Source organism: Bos mutus, chromosome 14 (assembly GCF_027580195.1).
Source record: "Bos mutus isolate GX-2022 chromosome 14, NWIPB_WYAK_1.1, whole genome shotgun sequence".
NCBI lineage: Eukaryota > Metazoa > Chordata > Mammalia > Artiodactyla > Bovidae > Bos > Bos mutus.
This window is the reverse complement of record NC_091630.1, coordinates 77,850,567-77,868,350: the sequence shown is the minus strand read 5'-3', so window position 1 is coordinate 77,868,350 and position 17,784 is coordinate 77,850,567. Positions and strand designations below refer to the sequence as shown.

Genomic DNA, 17,784 nt, shown 5'->3' with positions numbered 1-17,784 from the left:
CATCACTGTTGTACAAAAGTGCACTATAATTGAATGGTTGAATGGAGGAGAGAGAGACAAGCAACGAGATAGAAGAAAATCTGACTATTAACTGGATTATTTATCACCCGAAGTTAAAAGAATTCCTAACTGTGGGCAAAAGCCTGAAACAACAGTAGCAGCAATACTCAGAGAGTATAGACTGTGGACTTGACACTGTTCTAGGAGTTCTACATGTAGGAACTCATTCATTCCTCATAACAACCTATGAGGGAGGATCTAGGATGATCATCTCCCTTTTACAGATAAGGAAGCTGAAGCCTGAGTAACTTGGCAACACACATGAAAAGCTGGGGTTTGAACCAGACAGCCTAGCTCTGGAAACTTTACTCTTTTTAAAATATCTTTTGGCCGTGCCACGTATCATGTGGGTCCCCAATCAGGGATCAAACCCACATCCCCTGCATTAGAAGCACAGACTCTTAACCACTAGACAGCCATGGAGTCTATACTCTTTACAACTATAATATGCTACCTTTGAAATAAGTCATCATCCTCACACACATGGGAAGTGGAAGGGTCCAGAGACCGTCTAGTAGAACTGCTCACTTTACGGACCTATTTGCCCCAAACTACTAATATCTGTTTATGGAAGGAATGGTTCATTCATTCATTTAACAGCTAATAAATTAAATGCCTACTATGTGTCAGATCCTGGAGATACAATGGAGAACAGAAAGTACAATCACAGCCCTTATGGAACAAGGAGCCTACTGAAAGAAGAAACAGAATCTTTAAGAACAAAGGGCATAAAGGTTTCAGACATGCTGTGTTTCAACAGCATCATTTTTGTGTGTGGTCTTCTGAACACACGTTGCTTTATGCACCTGTGTCTGTACAGGGTGTGTCTGCTCCCTGGCATAGCTTTCTTTCCTTTTACTAACTACTAAAATCCTACTTGTCTGCACCCCAGTGTTCACTGTAGCACTGTCTACAACAGCCAAGACCTGGAAACAACCTAACTGTCCATCAACAGAGGAGTGGATAAAGAGGATGTGGCACATATAACAAGGGAGTATAACTCAGCCATAAAGAGGGATGAAGCTGTGCCATTTGCAGAGACATGGACGGACCTAGAGACTGTCATACAGAGTGGAGTAAGGCAGAAGGAGAAAAACAAATATCCTGTATTGATGCATGTATATGAGATCTAGAAAAGGGTACCAACGAACCTATCTGCAAAGCAGAAATAGAGACATAGTCATAGAGAACAAACGTATGGACACCAAGGGGGGAAATGGGAGTGGGATGAAATGGGAGATTGGAATTGACATATATAAACTATTGATGAAAGTGAAAGTCGCTCAATCGTGTCTGACTCTTTGAGACCCCATGGACTGTAGTTCATGGAATTCTCCAGGCCAGAATACTGGAGTCGGTAGCCTTTCTCTTTTCCGAGGGATCTTCCCAACCCAGGGATCGAACCCAGGTCTCCTGCATTGCAGGCAGATTCTTTACCAACTGAGCCACCAGGGAAGCCCAAGGATACTGGAGTGGGTAGCCTACCCCTCCTCCAGAGGATCCTTCTGACCCAAGAATTGAACCAGGGTCTCCTGCATTGCAGGTGGATTCTTTATCAACTCAGCTGTGAGGGAAGCTCATATGATACAAAATAGATAACTCATGAGAACCTATGTATAGTACAGGGAACTTTATTCAACACTCTGTGGTGACCTAGAAGGAAATCCAAAAAAGAGGGGCTAAACATATATATGGACTTCCCTGGTGTCTCAGACGGTAAAGCGTCTGTCTACAATCTGAGAGACCTGGGTTCAATCCCTGGGTTGGGAAGATTCCCTGGAGAAGGAAATGGCAACCCACTCCAGTACTTCTTGCCTTGAAAATCCCATGGACGGAGGAGCTTGGTGCAGGCTACTATCCCTGGGGTCGCAAAGAGTTGGGCACGACTGAGCGACTTCACTTCACTTCAAATGTATATGTACAGATGATTTGCTCTGCTGTACAGCAGAAACTAACATGACATTGTAAAGCAACCAAACTCCAATAAAAAACTAATAAAATAGAATCCTGGACTTCCCTGGTGGCTCAGTGGTAAAGAATCCACCTGCCAGTGGAGGACGATGGGTCTGATCCCTGATCCAGGAAGATCCCACGTGCTGCAGAGCAACTAAGCCCAGGCACTGCAACTGCTGAGCCTGTGCTCTAGAGCCTGCGAGCAACAACTATTGAGCTCATGCGCCGCAACTACTGAAACCCAAGAGCCCTAGAGCTGAGCTCTGCAACAAGAGAAGCCACCACAATGAGAAGCCCAGGCACCCCAACTAAGAGTAACCCCTGTTCGCTGCAACTAGAGAAAAGCCTGAGCAGCAGTGAAGACCCAGTGCAGCCATAAACCAATAAATAAAACCCTTTTCAAAATGGTCCACCTTAAAAAACAATCTTTGGAAAAATAAAATAAAATCCTAGTTGTCCTTCAAGACCCCATTCATATGCTAAGATTCACCTTTGATGGAGATTTCCCCCAGCATAGCTGGTCACCACACTCTCGCTCTTTGCCTAGCCTGTGGTCTCCTCTGTCAGAGCACTAATCTCCTAATCATGTGTGCTGGGTGTGCTCCATCCATAGGTAAAGAACAGGAAGAGCGTCACCTTTGAATCCCAAACCTTAGCACGTGGTGGGCCTTATGAAATATTCCCTGAATTGAAACAACAGAAATCTTCAGAATTAAATCTTCCTTCCTCAGAGTGGTCATAGCCACCACTGGCATCCCCTGGAACCTGCTTAGAAATGCAGAATCTCAGACCCCACCCCAGACCCTCTGAGTCAGAATCAAACAAAAATTTAACAAGAGCCCCAGGTGATTTTTGTGCATGCTTAGTTATGCAATAAGTTTGTCGAATAAAAGATAAGAAGAAACCAATGCCCTGGTTCTCACTTTATTGTTCATTCTGCTACCCCCAGGTGCTGGGCTCAAGATCAGATCTTTTGACTTTAAATACAGGCTTGTAACCTTCCAAGGTGAATATACTGAAGAGGCCATATTAATTGTCAGATCTAATTTGCTTACATAAGTTGTTCATTTGGCTGAAAAAAATTAGTCACCCTGCAAATACTGTCCTCAAGGATGCTTAGCAGAATTCGCTAGACTCATTAGGAACATGAGCCGTGTGTAGACTTTTCTTCCTAACCTGTGTTTTTGGGAAGGTTATTTAACCTCTTTGAGCTTCCATTTTCTTGATAATAAAGCAGAGATCATGCAAGCTTCTCTTCAAGGTTACTCCAGTTATAAATATCATTTATATCACTTATAAATAACAGTGTTCAGTTCAGTTCAGTCGCTCAGTCGTGTCCGACTCTGCGACCCCATGAATCGCAGCATGCCAGGCCTCCCTGTCCATCACCAACTCCCGGAGTTCACTCAGACTCACGTCCATTGAGTCAGTGATGCCATCCAGCCATCTCATCCTCTGTTGTCCCCTTCTCCTCCTGCCCCCAATCCCTCCCAGCATCAGAGTCTTTTCCAGTGAGTCAAGTCTTCGCATGAGGTGGCCAAAGTACTGGAGTTTCAGCTTTAGCATCATTCCTTCCAAAGAAATCCCAGGGCTGATCTCCTTCAGAATGGACTGGTTGGATCTCCTTGCAGGGTATGTAACTCCTTGTGAAAATTTTTGGGAATTGGAGAGAGGGCCACTCAAACACACCTTCAAAGCCAAGTTTTCTAGCTCCACTCAATTGCATTTTGTTTATGCTGAAACCAAGCAGGTCCCTGTGGGGCTCCTGGGCACAAAAGCCTTTCTGTGCCCCCCATTTCTTGATTACACAAAATAGGGTCCATTCAGCCTCAGTGACTTTCCCTGAGTTCTAAAGGGCAGGCTCAAACAATTACTAATTGGGGAAGGGATGGGATGCAAAGACCAGGGAGGAGCAGTTAAGAAACAGTAGTGCAGCCTTGGGGCAGGGTCCTGGTTCCCCCTCAGGGGATACACACAACAATATCTTTGAGCTGTTTCCCTATACTGAAGCCCCCACCATGTAGAAGTTAACAGTATGCTGCCCACAAGCACGGAGACCCCAGACTGGTTGAAACCAGAAGGTTGATGATGCTCACGTCCACTTACCTCCCTACCAGTGGATCAGAAGAGTATCCATAAGCTGATCACACCCTCTTTGAGCTATAAGACTCCTCACTGCCCGCTCCAGGTCAGCACACACTGTTTTGAGGGCAGTAGCCCACTGTGGCCCACGGCTTGACAAAGCAATAAAGCAATTATTTTCTACTTCACCCAAAATTCTGTCTCCAAGAATTAATTCAGTGTCTGAGTACAGAGGCTGGATTCAGCTTCAAAGCGATGATTGCCCACTTTGACAAGCCTGGCTGGGAAGAAGCAGCCAATCAAGAAATTGAGTGGACTGAGTTATGTGAGCATATGTGCAAATGTACATGCTATGGGGTCGGGTTGCAAGAGGAAGGGAGCTAGGGAGCTCGGGCAAAAAGCTAACTGTCCACCAAATCCACACCTCCCGGTCACTAGCAAAGGCCACTAGCAGGGCTCTGGCCCTCTTGTATCAGGGTGGGGTCATGTAATCAGGTCCCATCAATGGAATCTGAGCAGACTGATAAGTGCCATTTCTGGGCCGAGTGTTATAAAAGCAGGTATGCCTTTTCTTTCCAAGAACAGAGTGGTGAGAACATTGACACCCATATGAAATGTAGGGGCCTTTATCCCTGAATCACCCACTGACCAGGGTATATAAGCCAGGAGGAAACTGTGTGGACAAATTATACTGAATTTATATCACTGAAAATGAGAGGTTATTTGTTAGAGCATTACCCTAACTAGCACAAGAAGAGTCTTAAATATATGGGGAGTAAGGGAAGAGAAATAGAACTGGACAGATGGGACTGGAAGCCCAAATGGTTTGCCATAAAAAGCCGAGTAGCCAGGTGGAGCTCCAGAACAAAGCTGGTGAAGTCTCAGATGTTTATAGCTGAAATCGACTTGACAGTCCAAATGTTTTGTCCATTTCAAGCAGCTAGGCTTTTGAATTAGGGAAACGGAGGTACAGAAAGACAAAATGATACCAGAGATGTGCCTCATAGGAAGTGCTCTGGGATGCATGCAAACCCGGAGCTGCTCGATGCAGTCCACCCTGGGACACTCATGTCCCCAAGCATGGCTCCTCTTACCACTCCTTATCAGGACAGGATGCAATGAGCTGTATGAAATATAACTGAGCTGGACATTTAGAGCAGACTATTTTTAGGGAAAGGTCACAACATAAAAACGACATAAAAGCAACTGAGAAGAAAGAATGATCCAGGTGGGTTGCCTGGAAGAGAGGGACAGAATGAGAACTACCTTTCAAAAATGCCACCTGCCTGCACTGGGTGTGGTCTGGGAGCCGGGGTAAGGCTGTCCTCCTCTGCTTTTTTATTTTTGAATCTCCGGTCCTATTTTAGTTTTCAGTAGCCTTGTTGTGCGGGCAGGAGAGGCTTCACTGTCCCACATTGAGAGCATCTTCCCAGGACCTGCGGGGCTGTGGGCATCTGACCATCAATGCCTCTATGAACAGCAGGGAGGGGCGCCTCCAGCTGCCAGGATCTTTGCACATTTTTCTCCCATTAGAAACGGCTCCTTCACCACGAGCTCAGGCTGCTGGAGAATGCAGGGCAGCAAACTCAATCTTAATTTAGTGTGGCTCCAAGTTCTGGAAAGGAATCTGGAGCACAAAAGCTCAGTTCAATGGCTGAAAATAAATGGGCGAGGTGCAGAGAGCAGAAGTAACTTTAGTTGTCCTCCACTAAGGGAAGTCCTGGAAATTGATTAATGCAGAAGGAACCCCAAACGTGTTACTTATTGAACTTAAAGCTCCCAAGTATGTTCATATGGGCATGTAGGCTTCTTTATATTTTAACTTATAAATATTTACTTCTATATATTTTTAGGGTAATTTCTTTCTCTCCTCTTTCTCCATGGTGACAGGAACTTTTGTAATTTGTCATATACCTATTTTATAATACACCATATTTCATTACAGTTATACTTCATTAAATTACATATCATTATACTTATACATAATGAGAAATGCTGGACTGGAAGAAACACAAGCTGGAATCAAGATTGCTGGGAGAAATATCAATAACCTCAGATATGCAGATGACACCACCCTTATGGCAGAAAGTGAAGAGGAACTAAAAAGCCTCTTGATGAAAGTGAAAGAGGAGAGTGAAAAAGTGGGCTTAAAGCTCAACATTCAGAAAACGAAGATCATGGCATCTGGTCCCACCACTTCATGGGAAATAGATGGGGAAACAGTGGAAACAGTGTCAGACTTTATTTTTTTGGGCTCCAAAATCACTGCAGATGGTGACCGCAGCCATGAAATTAAAAGATGCTTACTCCTTGGAAGGAAAGTTATGACCAACCTAGATAGCATATTCAAAAGCAGAGACATTACTTTGCCAACTAAGGTTCGTCTAGTCAAGGCTATGGTTTTTCCTGTGGTCATGTGTGGATGTGAGAGTTGGACTGTGAAGAAGGCTGAGCACTGAAGAATTGATGCTTTTGAACTGTGGTGTTGGAGAAGACTCTTGAGAATCTCTTGGACTGCAAGGAGTTCCAACCAGTCCATTCTGAAGGAGATCAGCCCTGGGATTTCTTTGGAAGGAATGATGCTAAAGCTGAAACCCCAGTACTTTGGCCACGTCATGTGAAGAGTTGACTCATTGGCAAAGACTCTGATGCTGGGAGGGATTGGGGGCAGGAGGAGAAGGGGACGATAGAGGATGAGATGGCTGGATGGCATCACTGACTCGATGGACGTGAATCTGGGTGAACTCCGGGAGTTGGTGATGGACAGGGAGGCCTGGCGTGCTGCGATTCATGGGGTCGCAAAGAGTCGGACATGACTGAGCGACTGATCTGATCTGATCTGATACTTATACTTGGGCTTCCCAGATGGCGCTAATGCTAAAGAACTTGCCTGCCAATGCAGGAGATACAAGAGACATGGGTTTGATCCCTGGGTTGGGATGTTCCCTTGAAGGAGGTCATGGCAACCCACTTCGGTATTCTTGCCTGAAGAATCCCATGGACAGAGAAGCCTGGCAAGTTACACTCCATGGGGTCACAGAGAGTCAGACACAACTAAAGTGACTGAGCACGTACGCATGCATGCTTATACATAAATCATTATGCTATGTCAATACATACTTAATGTCATATATATCAAATATTTATTATATGTTTTGTATTTTTCATATTTATATCTCATTGTTCTGCCTTTACTTGTGCTGATTCCTCTGTCCAGGATTCCTTTCCTTGTTTTTTTTCATTTGGCTGACTCAACTTCAAAGAAGCAAATAAGAATCATCTTATCTAGGAATGTTTCTCTACCCACCTCCATCCCCACTCCAGGCCTTCTTTTTATGGTCTCTTAGCTCTTGCCTGGAAAATCCCATGGATGGAGGAGCCTGGAAGGCTGCAGTCCATGGGGTTGCTGGGAGTTGGACACGACTGAGCGACTTCACTTTCACTTTTCACTTTCATGCATTGGAGAAGGAAATGGCAACCCACTCCAGTGTTCTTGCCTGGAGAATCCCAGGGACGGGGCAGCCTGGTGAGCTGCCGTCTATGGGGTTGCAGAGTCGGACACGACTGAAGCGACTTAGCAGCAGCAGCAACAGAATCCTTTGCTTATTTTAATAATAGAACCTCATACTGGATTATAGTTATTGGTACTGCCCTGAGCCTGTTCTGCAACTGGTATTGATGGGTTCCCATTGACTGTGGGACCAGTTCCTTGATCTGGATTGTATCTTTTTTTAGAGATGCTGTTTAACAAGGGACTCTTTGCAAACTCAAGCATCTAAACCAGTGTATCTCAATTCTTGGTTGAGAATCTCAATGACCCATATTTAAACACCCTCTAAAGGGTGGTGGTAGAACCAAGCTTTCTGCCAGACTTACTTTCACACGAGCCCTGGCACACCAGAAAAACACCCAGGGATGCTGGTAAGAAGGAAAAGTTGTTCTTTGGTTCTACCAAAGTTAGGAGGAAAGGAACTAAGAGGGTACACCAGTGATTTTTAGAGCTGGTCAACCTATAGATTTCCCTCAGTGCTTGGGAAATTCCCACCCTATGATATTTGCTGGGAGGGAGACACAATTTTACTGGACAAGCTGAAAAGTTAGATTGTTTGCTTCTTCATTGCTTGTGGGGAATGACTGGGGCTCAGCCAATTGGACACATACGCGTGCCTCAGGCTTGCTTAACTTGAGATGCAAAGAGGCAGGGTCAGGGGGCGGTCAGAGGCAGCCAAATCCAGACTCTGGGGCTGCAGGAGGAATGCTGTGTGCAGGGGTGGAGTCTGGGACAGGGCTAGTAGCACAGGGAATGGCTTCTTCAGGAACAGAGGAAGCAGCCAGTGTCCTTACTGGCCCGGTGCCCTGCTGTGACGTTGGCTGTGCTTTCAACTTCATTCTGGCCCATTTCCTGAGCCTGCCTCTCCATCCTTCCGCAGTGACTCTGGGAGCCACCACGTAGCCTTTCACTACATTTCTTTTACAACAGCCAGGGTTGGATTCTTTATTTTTTTTTAAAAAAGCATCAGTTTTCATTTATTTCAATTCAGAGAATAAAAATTGACTTGATTTATCTTTTATTCATTTGCTATAATGACTTAGAAAACCAATTACTAATAAATGTTTAAGAATTTTAAATTGTAAAATATTACTAAGATATTAAATATCCTATACAAAATTTTCATAAATATGTCCATAAGTAAACTTTGTATGAACCAAGGAAAAGAGAAACTATTTTTTGCTTATTTTGAGTTATAAAAAATAAGACCTTAAAACCAACAAATACTGCTCCACATTTATAAGTGATGCTGTTTTACAAATTTTTCAGCTCGTGGACTTTAACGGGGTTGGATTTTTTTTTGCTTGCAACCATTAAAATGTCTGAAACAATCTACAATATGCTTAATGCTCTATGATACGCTTATACCCATCCTTCGCTTTGTATATATCTTCACGGACATAATCTGTATAAACCACTATAAGGTGGCTGTTAAAATGCCCAGTTTATAGAGGAAGATCCTGAGATACAGGTATGTAAATTGCCCACAGTCATACACAAGGAAGAGTGAGAACTGGAATTCTAAACTGGTCTGCCTCATTAAAGGGCTTCCCTGGTGGCTCAGACAGTAAAAAATCCACCTGTGATACAATAGATACTGCTTCCATCTATGGGTTGGGAAGATCCTTGGAGAAGGGAATGGCTACCATTCCTTTGGGAGGGCACTCCAGTATTCTTGCCTGGAGAATTTCATGGGCAGAGAAGCCTGGTGGGCTACAGTCCGGGGTTCATGTAGTTCATGGGCTACAGTCCGACTCATGCAAAGAGTCGGACATGACTGAGTTACAATCACTTTCACTTTTTCACTGCCTCATTAAGGAGCCCCCAACCCCGCCCCTCTGATTTTCACTACATACTATATCGTCTGGCAGAGAGGAGGCACTGATGGATGGATGGATGGGTGAAGCAATAATAGATGGTTGGGTGGATGGATGGATGAGTGGGTGGCCAAAAATATATTTGCAAAACAAAAATAAGCTGTAATCCTTTTTTGTATTGTTTTAAAGACATTATGGGACTTCCCTGGTGGCATAGATGGTAAAGAATCCACCTGCAATGTGGGAGACCCAAGTTCAATCCCTTGGTGGGGAAGATCCCCTGGAGAAGAGAAAGGCTACCCACTCCAGTATTCTTGCCTAGAGAATCCTATGAACAGAGGAGCCTGGTGGGCTACAGTCCATGGAGTTGCAAAGAGTCAGACACAACTTAATGACTAAACAACCAAATCTCTGTAGGTCGCTCAGCAAGAGCTGTGTGTATTAAGGAAGTCCCTTGACCTGATGAAGCCTCAGTGTGCTGATCTGAATGGGGAATCAAAAGACCCATTTTTTGTTGTTATAAAACAGCCTATGGGAACATGCTCAAGCCTTGCTTGGTGTATGTGAGGTTCTAATACTTTAGTGTATCTCATAAATTCGCCACAGTTCGAAAAAGTGGTGATGAGCATTGATGAGGAGGAACCAGGACTACAGCTCAGCTCAGGAGGGAGCCCTGAATGGGACGTTCACAGCCCCTCATGACTTGACCCTTGTCTGCCAAGGTAGATGGGCTTGTTCCAGACAAGTCAGGGCATAGATAGGAATCTACACAATGGACGTGACTTAGCATGCATAAGAAATATAAAGAAGGGACATGTGTAATCGCCCCTGAAGCCTCCAGATCATATTCTGGAATCATTTTTTCCTATAAAAGTATAAAAAGCTCTTGTCTTTCCTACTCAAAATGTAAAGGCAGGCAAGCCTGCTGCAGGGGAGCCAGGCAAGAGGTTGATTAGCAAATATAACTGCATTTCTCTGACATTCTTCTGGAGGCTCAATTTGGAAGTGTTAAACTCTCTGATGAATAATCACTAGTTAATGAGTTAATCAATCACATGAAGAAAGGCGCTGACATTTAGGCAGACAGAAATCATGGCGGTGAGGTGAGAGCAGCCAGGGCAGAGACGGAGGTGGGGGTCTTGTTGCTCACCTGACATTCTCGTAGCGATGGATGTAGATCCGGTGGAACTGATGCTGTAGGTGCTCGTCTTCCACGTTGGTCATGTCATTGATCATCTCCAGGACAACAAAACGAGGAAGCACGGACAGCACAAGTCGCTCCTGGGACAAACCAACACAAGGGTGAGAACTAAAGTATTGCTGCTCTATCAGTAAGCAAAGGACATTAGAGCCATCAAGCCATGAGATTACAGCTGCCCTGACGGTGAGCCCTGAGGGAACTCAGGATGGAGACAAAGGAGCCGCCCACTGCCAAGCCCATCTAGCAGTCCAGTGGCTGCAGCTACCCTGGACCACGCACCCTGAGGAAACTCCGATGAGGAAACACATGATACTTGTCCCAGAGAGCGGAGCTGCATATCAAAAGCATGATTTCAATGAGCCCAGATGCTCATATCTTCCCTTACATAGAAAAGCGCCAAATTCCTTAAGGAGAGATGTTTGATTTTCTTTTGTTAACAGTACTCCTTTGATGTTCCAACTACCTGGTCTTTTGTTGCAAAAACTCTTATATATCCTGGCTCCCCCTTCCGCCCTTGCCTCTTAGACAGTTTTCTCAGCATGTCTGAGATGCTGTGTTCCAGGCTTGAAATCCTCAGAAAGTCTGCTGAATAAAACACAACTGTTAGGGGAGTGGGTAAATTTCCTCGGTTCTGTCTCGTCACAACAAAAATTTGAAGCGACGGACGTTAAAGCCCTCGGCACGTCACAGCTCTCGGACAGTGTTACAGCTCCGTGTTATAGCTCAGTTTTATTTAGAAAATAAAAGGAAAATACATCCTCGAGACATGAGTGTATGCTGACCCAAAAGACGAAAGAGAAAACAGAGAAAGAGAGAGAAAGAGAGACAGAGAGAGGTGTGTACATGCGCACACACAGAGAGACCCCGGGCCCTTTGGCTCCTCCTTTATATGTTCTTTTCCTCCCCCTGGGCCTGCCCTATGTAAACTGGGCTAACCAGGACTGCTGTTTGTTCTACCTGAGGTCCCACTCAGGTCCTCGGACATTCCTTTGTTCTATTTTCGCAGTCTTTTCCCTTCCTTGTCTTTTAGCCATCGCCATTCTGGTGGTGGAAAAAGCCATCCTTTTCCTATTCTAACTACCTAACAGTAACTATCAGCTTTTAGTTTGTGCAATTTTTTTCCAGTCAACAAGGGACAGTCTTGTTAAACTGATCACTGGGTCTCAGAAGGGTGGATGAAGCATGTAGAAGTCATGGGGCTCTTGGCTGAACTTCTTGAGGAACTATTGATTTTCTACCATTCTAGGAACATGACAAATGTCTACTGAGTCCTTGTTATTTTCTGGGCGCCATGCTGAGTGTTGGTAGATGGTGGTGAACCAAATGGATGAGAGCCCTACTGTTGTGAAGCTTACATTCTAAAAGGAGATACAGACATTGAATACAACACACCCAAACATGCCCACACACGTTAATGTGTAACAAATGCCAAGAAGAGCAGGTCATGATCAGAGATTATGATGGTTGACGACATGATCCAAACTGGGGGTCAGGAATGACCTTCCTGAGGAACTGACATGTAAATGACTTTCTGAAAGTTTGGAATGAGCCAGCCTTGTGTAGTGTAAGAAGAGAGCCCCAGGAAGAGGACACAGTGAGTGCAAATGTCCTGAGGCCAATGGAGAGAAATGGTGTGGCCGGAGGGTGGTAAGAGAGGAGTGTGGTGATATGCAGTGAAGTTGGAGGTGTAGACAAATGTGTCAGGCCTGCCTAAGATGTTAGCATTTAATTCCAACTAAAACCGGAAGCCACTGCATGCTACTAAGCAGAGCAATGACATAAGCTGATTGATATTTTTTGTTTGTTTGTTTTTAACATCATAGCTTTTAATGATTTCATGTAAATATTTTATTTTATTTTATTTTATTTATTTATTTTCATCCTCAAACCTTTATTTATTTTTTTTTTTAATTAAAAAAAAATTATACATGTGTTCCCCATCCTGAACCCTCCTCCCTCCTCCCTCCCCATACCATCCCTCTGGGTCGTCCCAGTGCACCAGCCCCAAGTATCCAGCATCGTGCATTGAACCTGGACTGGCATCTCATTTCATACATGACATTTCACATGTTTCAATGCCATTCTCCCAAATCTTGCCACCCTCTCCCTCTCCCACAGAGTCCATAAGCCTGTTCTATACATCAGTGTCTCTTTTGCTGTCTCGTATACAGGGTTATCGTTACCATCTTTCTAAATTCCATATATATGCGTTAGTATACTGTATTGGTGTTTGTCCTTCTGGCTTACTTCACTCTGTATAATAGGCTCCAGTTTCATCCACCTCATTAGAACTGATTCAAATGTATTCTTTTTAATGGCTGAGTAATACTCCATTGTGTATATGTACCACTGCTTTCTTATCCATTCATCTGCTGATGGACATCTAGGTTGCTTCCATGTCCTGGCTATTATAAACAGTGCTGCAATGAACATTGGGGTACACGTGTCTCTTTCCTTCTGGTTTCCTCAGTGTGTATGCCCAGCAGTGGGATTGCTGGATCATAAGGCAGTTCTATTTCCAGTTTTTAAAGGAATCTCCACACTCTTCTCCATAGTGGCTGTACTAGTTTGCATTCCCACCAACAGTGTAAGAGGGTTCCCTTTTCTCCACACCCTCTCCAGCATTTATTATTTGTAGACTTTTGGATTGCAGCCATTCTGACTGGTGTGAAATGGTATCTCATAGTGGTTTTGATTTGCATTTCTCTGATAATGAGTGATGTTGAGCATCTTTTCATGTGTTTGTTAGCCATCTGTATGTCTTCTTTGGAGAAATGTCTATTTAGATCTTTGGCCCATTTTTTGATTGGGTCATTTATTTTTCTGGAGTTTAGCTGGAGGAGTTGCTTGTATATTTTTGAGATTAGTTGTTTGTCGGTTGCTTCATTTGCTATTATTTTCTCCCATTCTGAAGGCTGTCTTTTCACCTTGCTAATAGTTTCCTTTGATGTGCAGAAGCTTTTAAGTTTAATTAGGTCCCATTTATTTATTTTTGCTTTTATTTCCAATATTCTGGGAGGTGGGTCATAGAGGATCCTGCTGTGATGTATGTCAGAGAGTGTTTTGCCTATGTTCTCCTCTAGGAGTTTTATAGTTTCTGGTCTTACGTTGAGATCTTTAATCCATTTTGAGTTTATTTTTGTATATGGTGTTAGAAAGTGTTCTAGTTTCATTCTTTTACAAGTGGTTGACCGCTGGGAAATCTGATTGATATTTTAAAAGAACATCCTTGGCTGTGGTTTGGAGAATGAATTGTCAGAAGGGGCCAAGGGTGTGGGCACGGAGACCAGGTGAGAGGTGGTGGGGAGATACAGTCTACAGGACTGGCAACCAGAGGGATGGCAGGAGAGAAAGAGGCTGTAACCATGGTGATACCTAGGTTTTTGAGTTTGGTTAATGGGAAGCATGTGCTACATTCCCTGAAATGGGGAACATGGGAGAGGAATCAGGCTCAGAAGACATCAACTCTTCCTCAAGAGGAAAGGAAACCAGACACATATAGCCTGAAAATAGGAACCCAACACTTGTCAGAAAAATGTTTTACCATGTGACCAACACGGTAGATAAAAACAAAACAACCCATTGACTAGCAACATGAACTAAATCCTAAAAAGATCTTGTGCTGTGGGAACTAGGCAAGGATCTGCTTCTTTCTTTTTCTATAATTTGCTCTAGTATGGAAAGGAGTTTAAGACAGATACATTTTATTATTATTATTAATTTTCAAAATTTAAGTATAGTTGATTGACAATGCTAATTGTGCATTAATTTCTGCTGTACACCAAAGTGATTCAGTTACACAAACATATATATATACATTCTTTTTAAATACTCTTTTCCATTATGGTTTATCATAGGATATTGAATATAGTTCTCTGTTCAAACAGTAGGACCTGGCTGTTTATCTGTTCAACCTATAACAGCTTATATCTGCTGACACCAACCACCCACTCCATGCCTCCCCCAACCCCTCCCCCTAAGACAGGTGCATTTTAATCATCATAGTTTCTCATATCTTCATAGATATTTATGGATCCTAAGTATTTTCACCATTCATTCTTTCATTTGTTCCTCACAAAACCTTGAAAAGAAGCAGGCACAAATAATTAGCTTCACTTAGCCGACAGACTGAATCAAGTCAAATCACTTGCATGACCTGAACAGTTACCACATGGCAAAGCCAGGACGCAATCCTTTGCCACGCTTTTCCTGGATGGGATTCTTGGTGAGATGGGGAAAGCCTCAGGTTCTAAGTCTGACTGGAGTTCAGATCCTGCCTTCATCCTCAATAATAAGGTAGCACTAGGTGAACTACATCCTCTCTCTGAGACTTAGTTCCCTGATTTGGGAAATAGTGATAATATCACCTACTTCACAAGGCTGCAATGAAAATTCAATGAAATAAAATACGGCAAGTGCTGGAGTTAATTCCCACCTGCTTCCTCTTTGCTCTATTTAGCCCTCCTCTCATATGAAGGGCTTTATCAATGAAGTGTCCACAGAGCTTCACATGATGAGGTTTTTCCTCTTGGGAAAGCTGTCCCATTGTGGGGCTGAGAAGCCTGCTTCCTGCAAACGCCCCTGCCTGATGTCCATTTCATGCTTATTATGCTATCTGTCAGTTTCCAGGTACTTGTGATCCAGTTCAGGTAATTGCTGCTGGATGGGAGTCGGTCCTCATCATGGCTTTGAGGGGCACTCAGAGCCTCAAAACTGTAGGTACTAAAGAAATATTTCCTAAACAAATGAGTGAATAGAGAGATGGCAGAGACTGTGTTCAGCTCATGACTGCATCTATTTCCATGGCCATCACAGTCCCTGGCATGGACTATTTAATTAATTTAATTAAATCTATTTAACTAATTATTAAATAGATTCTTTAAGTGGCAGTGCACATTCAGTCTTCAAGTATGGGATAGACACTTTATGGGAGACTTTTATTTTTTTATTTTTAGAAAACATTTTAATTTCAGTGTGTTCCCAGATGACTAAAAAATTTAAACTTATTACAAATTATCATACAGAAGAGCTTTTTATGACCAAACCATTTCATGTTTTATTTTCTGACTATTAGTTCTGGGACACTGGTGAACAGAACAACAGATATTATTTAGGAGGTAGATGCACCTTGTTTGCAAACAGAAATAGATTTTTCGTTTGTTTCCTTTGTTTTACAATTCCAGAAACACAAGAATTTAACATTAAATACCTTTTAATAATCAACAGGGAATAATCATAATATTGTCCCCATTAATTCTGAAGATATATTTCATAAAGTTCAACATCTTTATGGGAGATTTTCAAAATAAAATTTTAATAGCAAAATTCTCCAGCACCCAGGTTTGCCAGCCTCTAGCTAGTCTGGCTGGAGAAGGCAATGGCAACCCACTCCAGTACTCTTGCCTGGGAAATCCCATGGACAGAGGAACCTGGTAGGCTGCAGTCCATGGGGTCACTAAGAGTCAGACACGACTGAGAGACTTCACTTTCACTTTTCACTTTCATGCGTTGGAGAAGGAAATGGCAACCCACTCCAGTGTTCTTGCCTGGAGAATCCCAGGGACGGGGGAGCCTGGTGGGCTGCCGTCTATGGGGTCGCACAGAGTCGGACACGACTGAAGTGACTTAGCAGCAGCAGCAGCGGCTAGTCTGGCTACTGCCAACTGCCCCAGCTCCCCACCCTGTAAGGCATTTTCTTCCAGACGATGGGAAATTGCCTGGAGTCTGCTTATAAAAGCCCATTTTCAACACTTCTGCTTCCCTCAGATTTGCTAGCTGCTTGAGAAACATCATTCAAATCCCCTGAAAACACAGTCTGAAAAAAAAAATGGGAAAGTTTGCCCCTTAATACAATTCCCAAGTCTTACTGAGGTAGAATATCAGATTTTCTGGCTTTGGAGATCAGAGGTACAAGACTCTCTCCTGTAGCCAGACTGTACCCTATACCCAGGGCGGCCTTTGTACTCACATTCTGCACGACTTTCTCTCCCTGGTTTTTGTCATTTGCATGAAAAGGGGCCCCCGGGTGGATTTCAAGGGCCTCAGTGGCTCCTGCCTGGACTTGCCTCTCATCTAACTGGCTCTATTCCAGTCAGCAAAATGGCTTCAGGGGCATCTATTGCTACAGCACACCCGGAGGGGGAAGTCAAGGTGAAAACAATGAGGGAGTCAGCACCCTCATTTTATGCAAATGCTTGTCCTGGAGGAGAGAAAGAAAGCAGGGCAGTCCTCTAGGCAGGCAGTACTTCCGAGCTTGCTTGCACCTATGCTTCTGAATGGCTTTGGGAAGAACTCACCATTCTAACCTCGCAAACCGGAGACCTCCCAATACTCTCTGTACCGTAGGCCAAGCAAGGTCAACTGCAGTATAGGTCCAGGCTCTGGCGAGAGGCTTATCCTGGGGTTATAGATAATATCTTAAAAAAAAATGTTTATTTATTTGTTTGCGCTGTGTCTTAGCTGCAGCATGTGGGGTCTTTAGTGGCAGCAGGCAAATTCCTAGTCAAGGTGTGTGAACTCCTACTTGCGGCGTGAGGGATCCAACTTCCTGACTAGGGACTGAACCCAGGGACCCTGGATTGGGAGCTTGGAGTCCCAGACACTGGCCCACCAGGGAAGTCCCCCATAATATTTTATTTTAAAGTGATCGCTCATTGTGTAGCAAGCCAAGTGCTTTGCATTCAGTATCTAATCAAAACTTCACATTAACCATGCATGCATGCTAAGCCACTTCAGTTGTGTCCAACTTTTTGCGACCCCATGTACCATAGCCCATCAGGCTCCTCTGTCCAAGGGTTTCTCCAGGCAAGAATGGTGGAGTGGGTTGCCATGCCCTCCTTCAGGGGATTCTTCCTGACCCAGGAATTGAACTCCTGTCTCTTAAAATCTCTTGCATTGACAGGTGTGTCCTTTACCAGGAGAGCCACCTGTTAGCCCATAGTCATGTGAAATGGAGTATTTGCTCTTATCAATAAACAAGGATGTGACAGCCATCAGGGATTTCCGGCCTCCAAATGTGAATCTCTGAGCCCAGAGAGCACCCAAAAGGGAAGACAATGCCTGTGATCCATTTTCTGCGTCCTCCCTACAGTGAATGAGGAACTAGGGATATAAATAAACCA

General features: G+C 43.9%; 1 protein-coding gene across 2 annotated transcripts in view; it reads right to left on the bottom strand.

Annotated features, from left to right (window-relative positions):
* The window catches only part of ADCY8 (adenylate cyclase 8), a 226,473-nt gene that overhangs the window by 146,858 nt on the left and 61,831 nt on the right, over positions 1-17,784 (bottom strand). For both annotated transcript variants that reach the window (XM_005899997.2, XM_070382775.1), the window contains exon 3: positions 10,613-10,743. In XM_005899997.2, the coding sequence (XP_005900059.2) occupies positions 10,613-10,743 (131 nt within the window). The remainder of the gene's footprint in view (positions 1-10,612; positions 10,744-17,784) is intronic.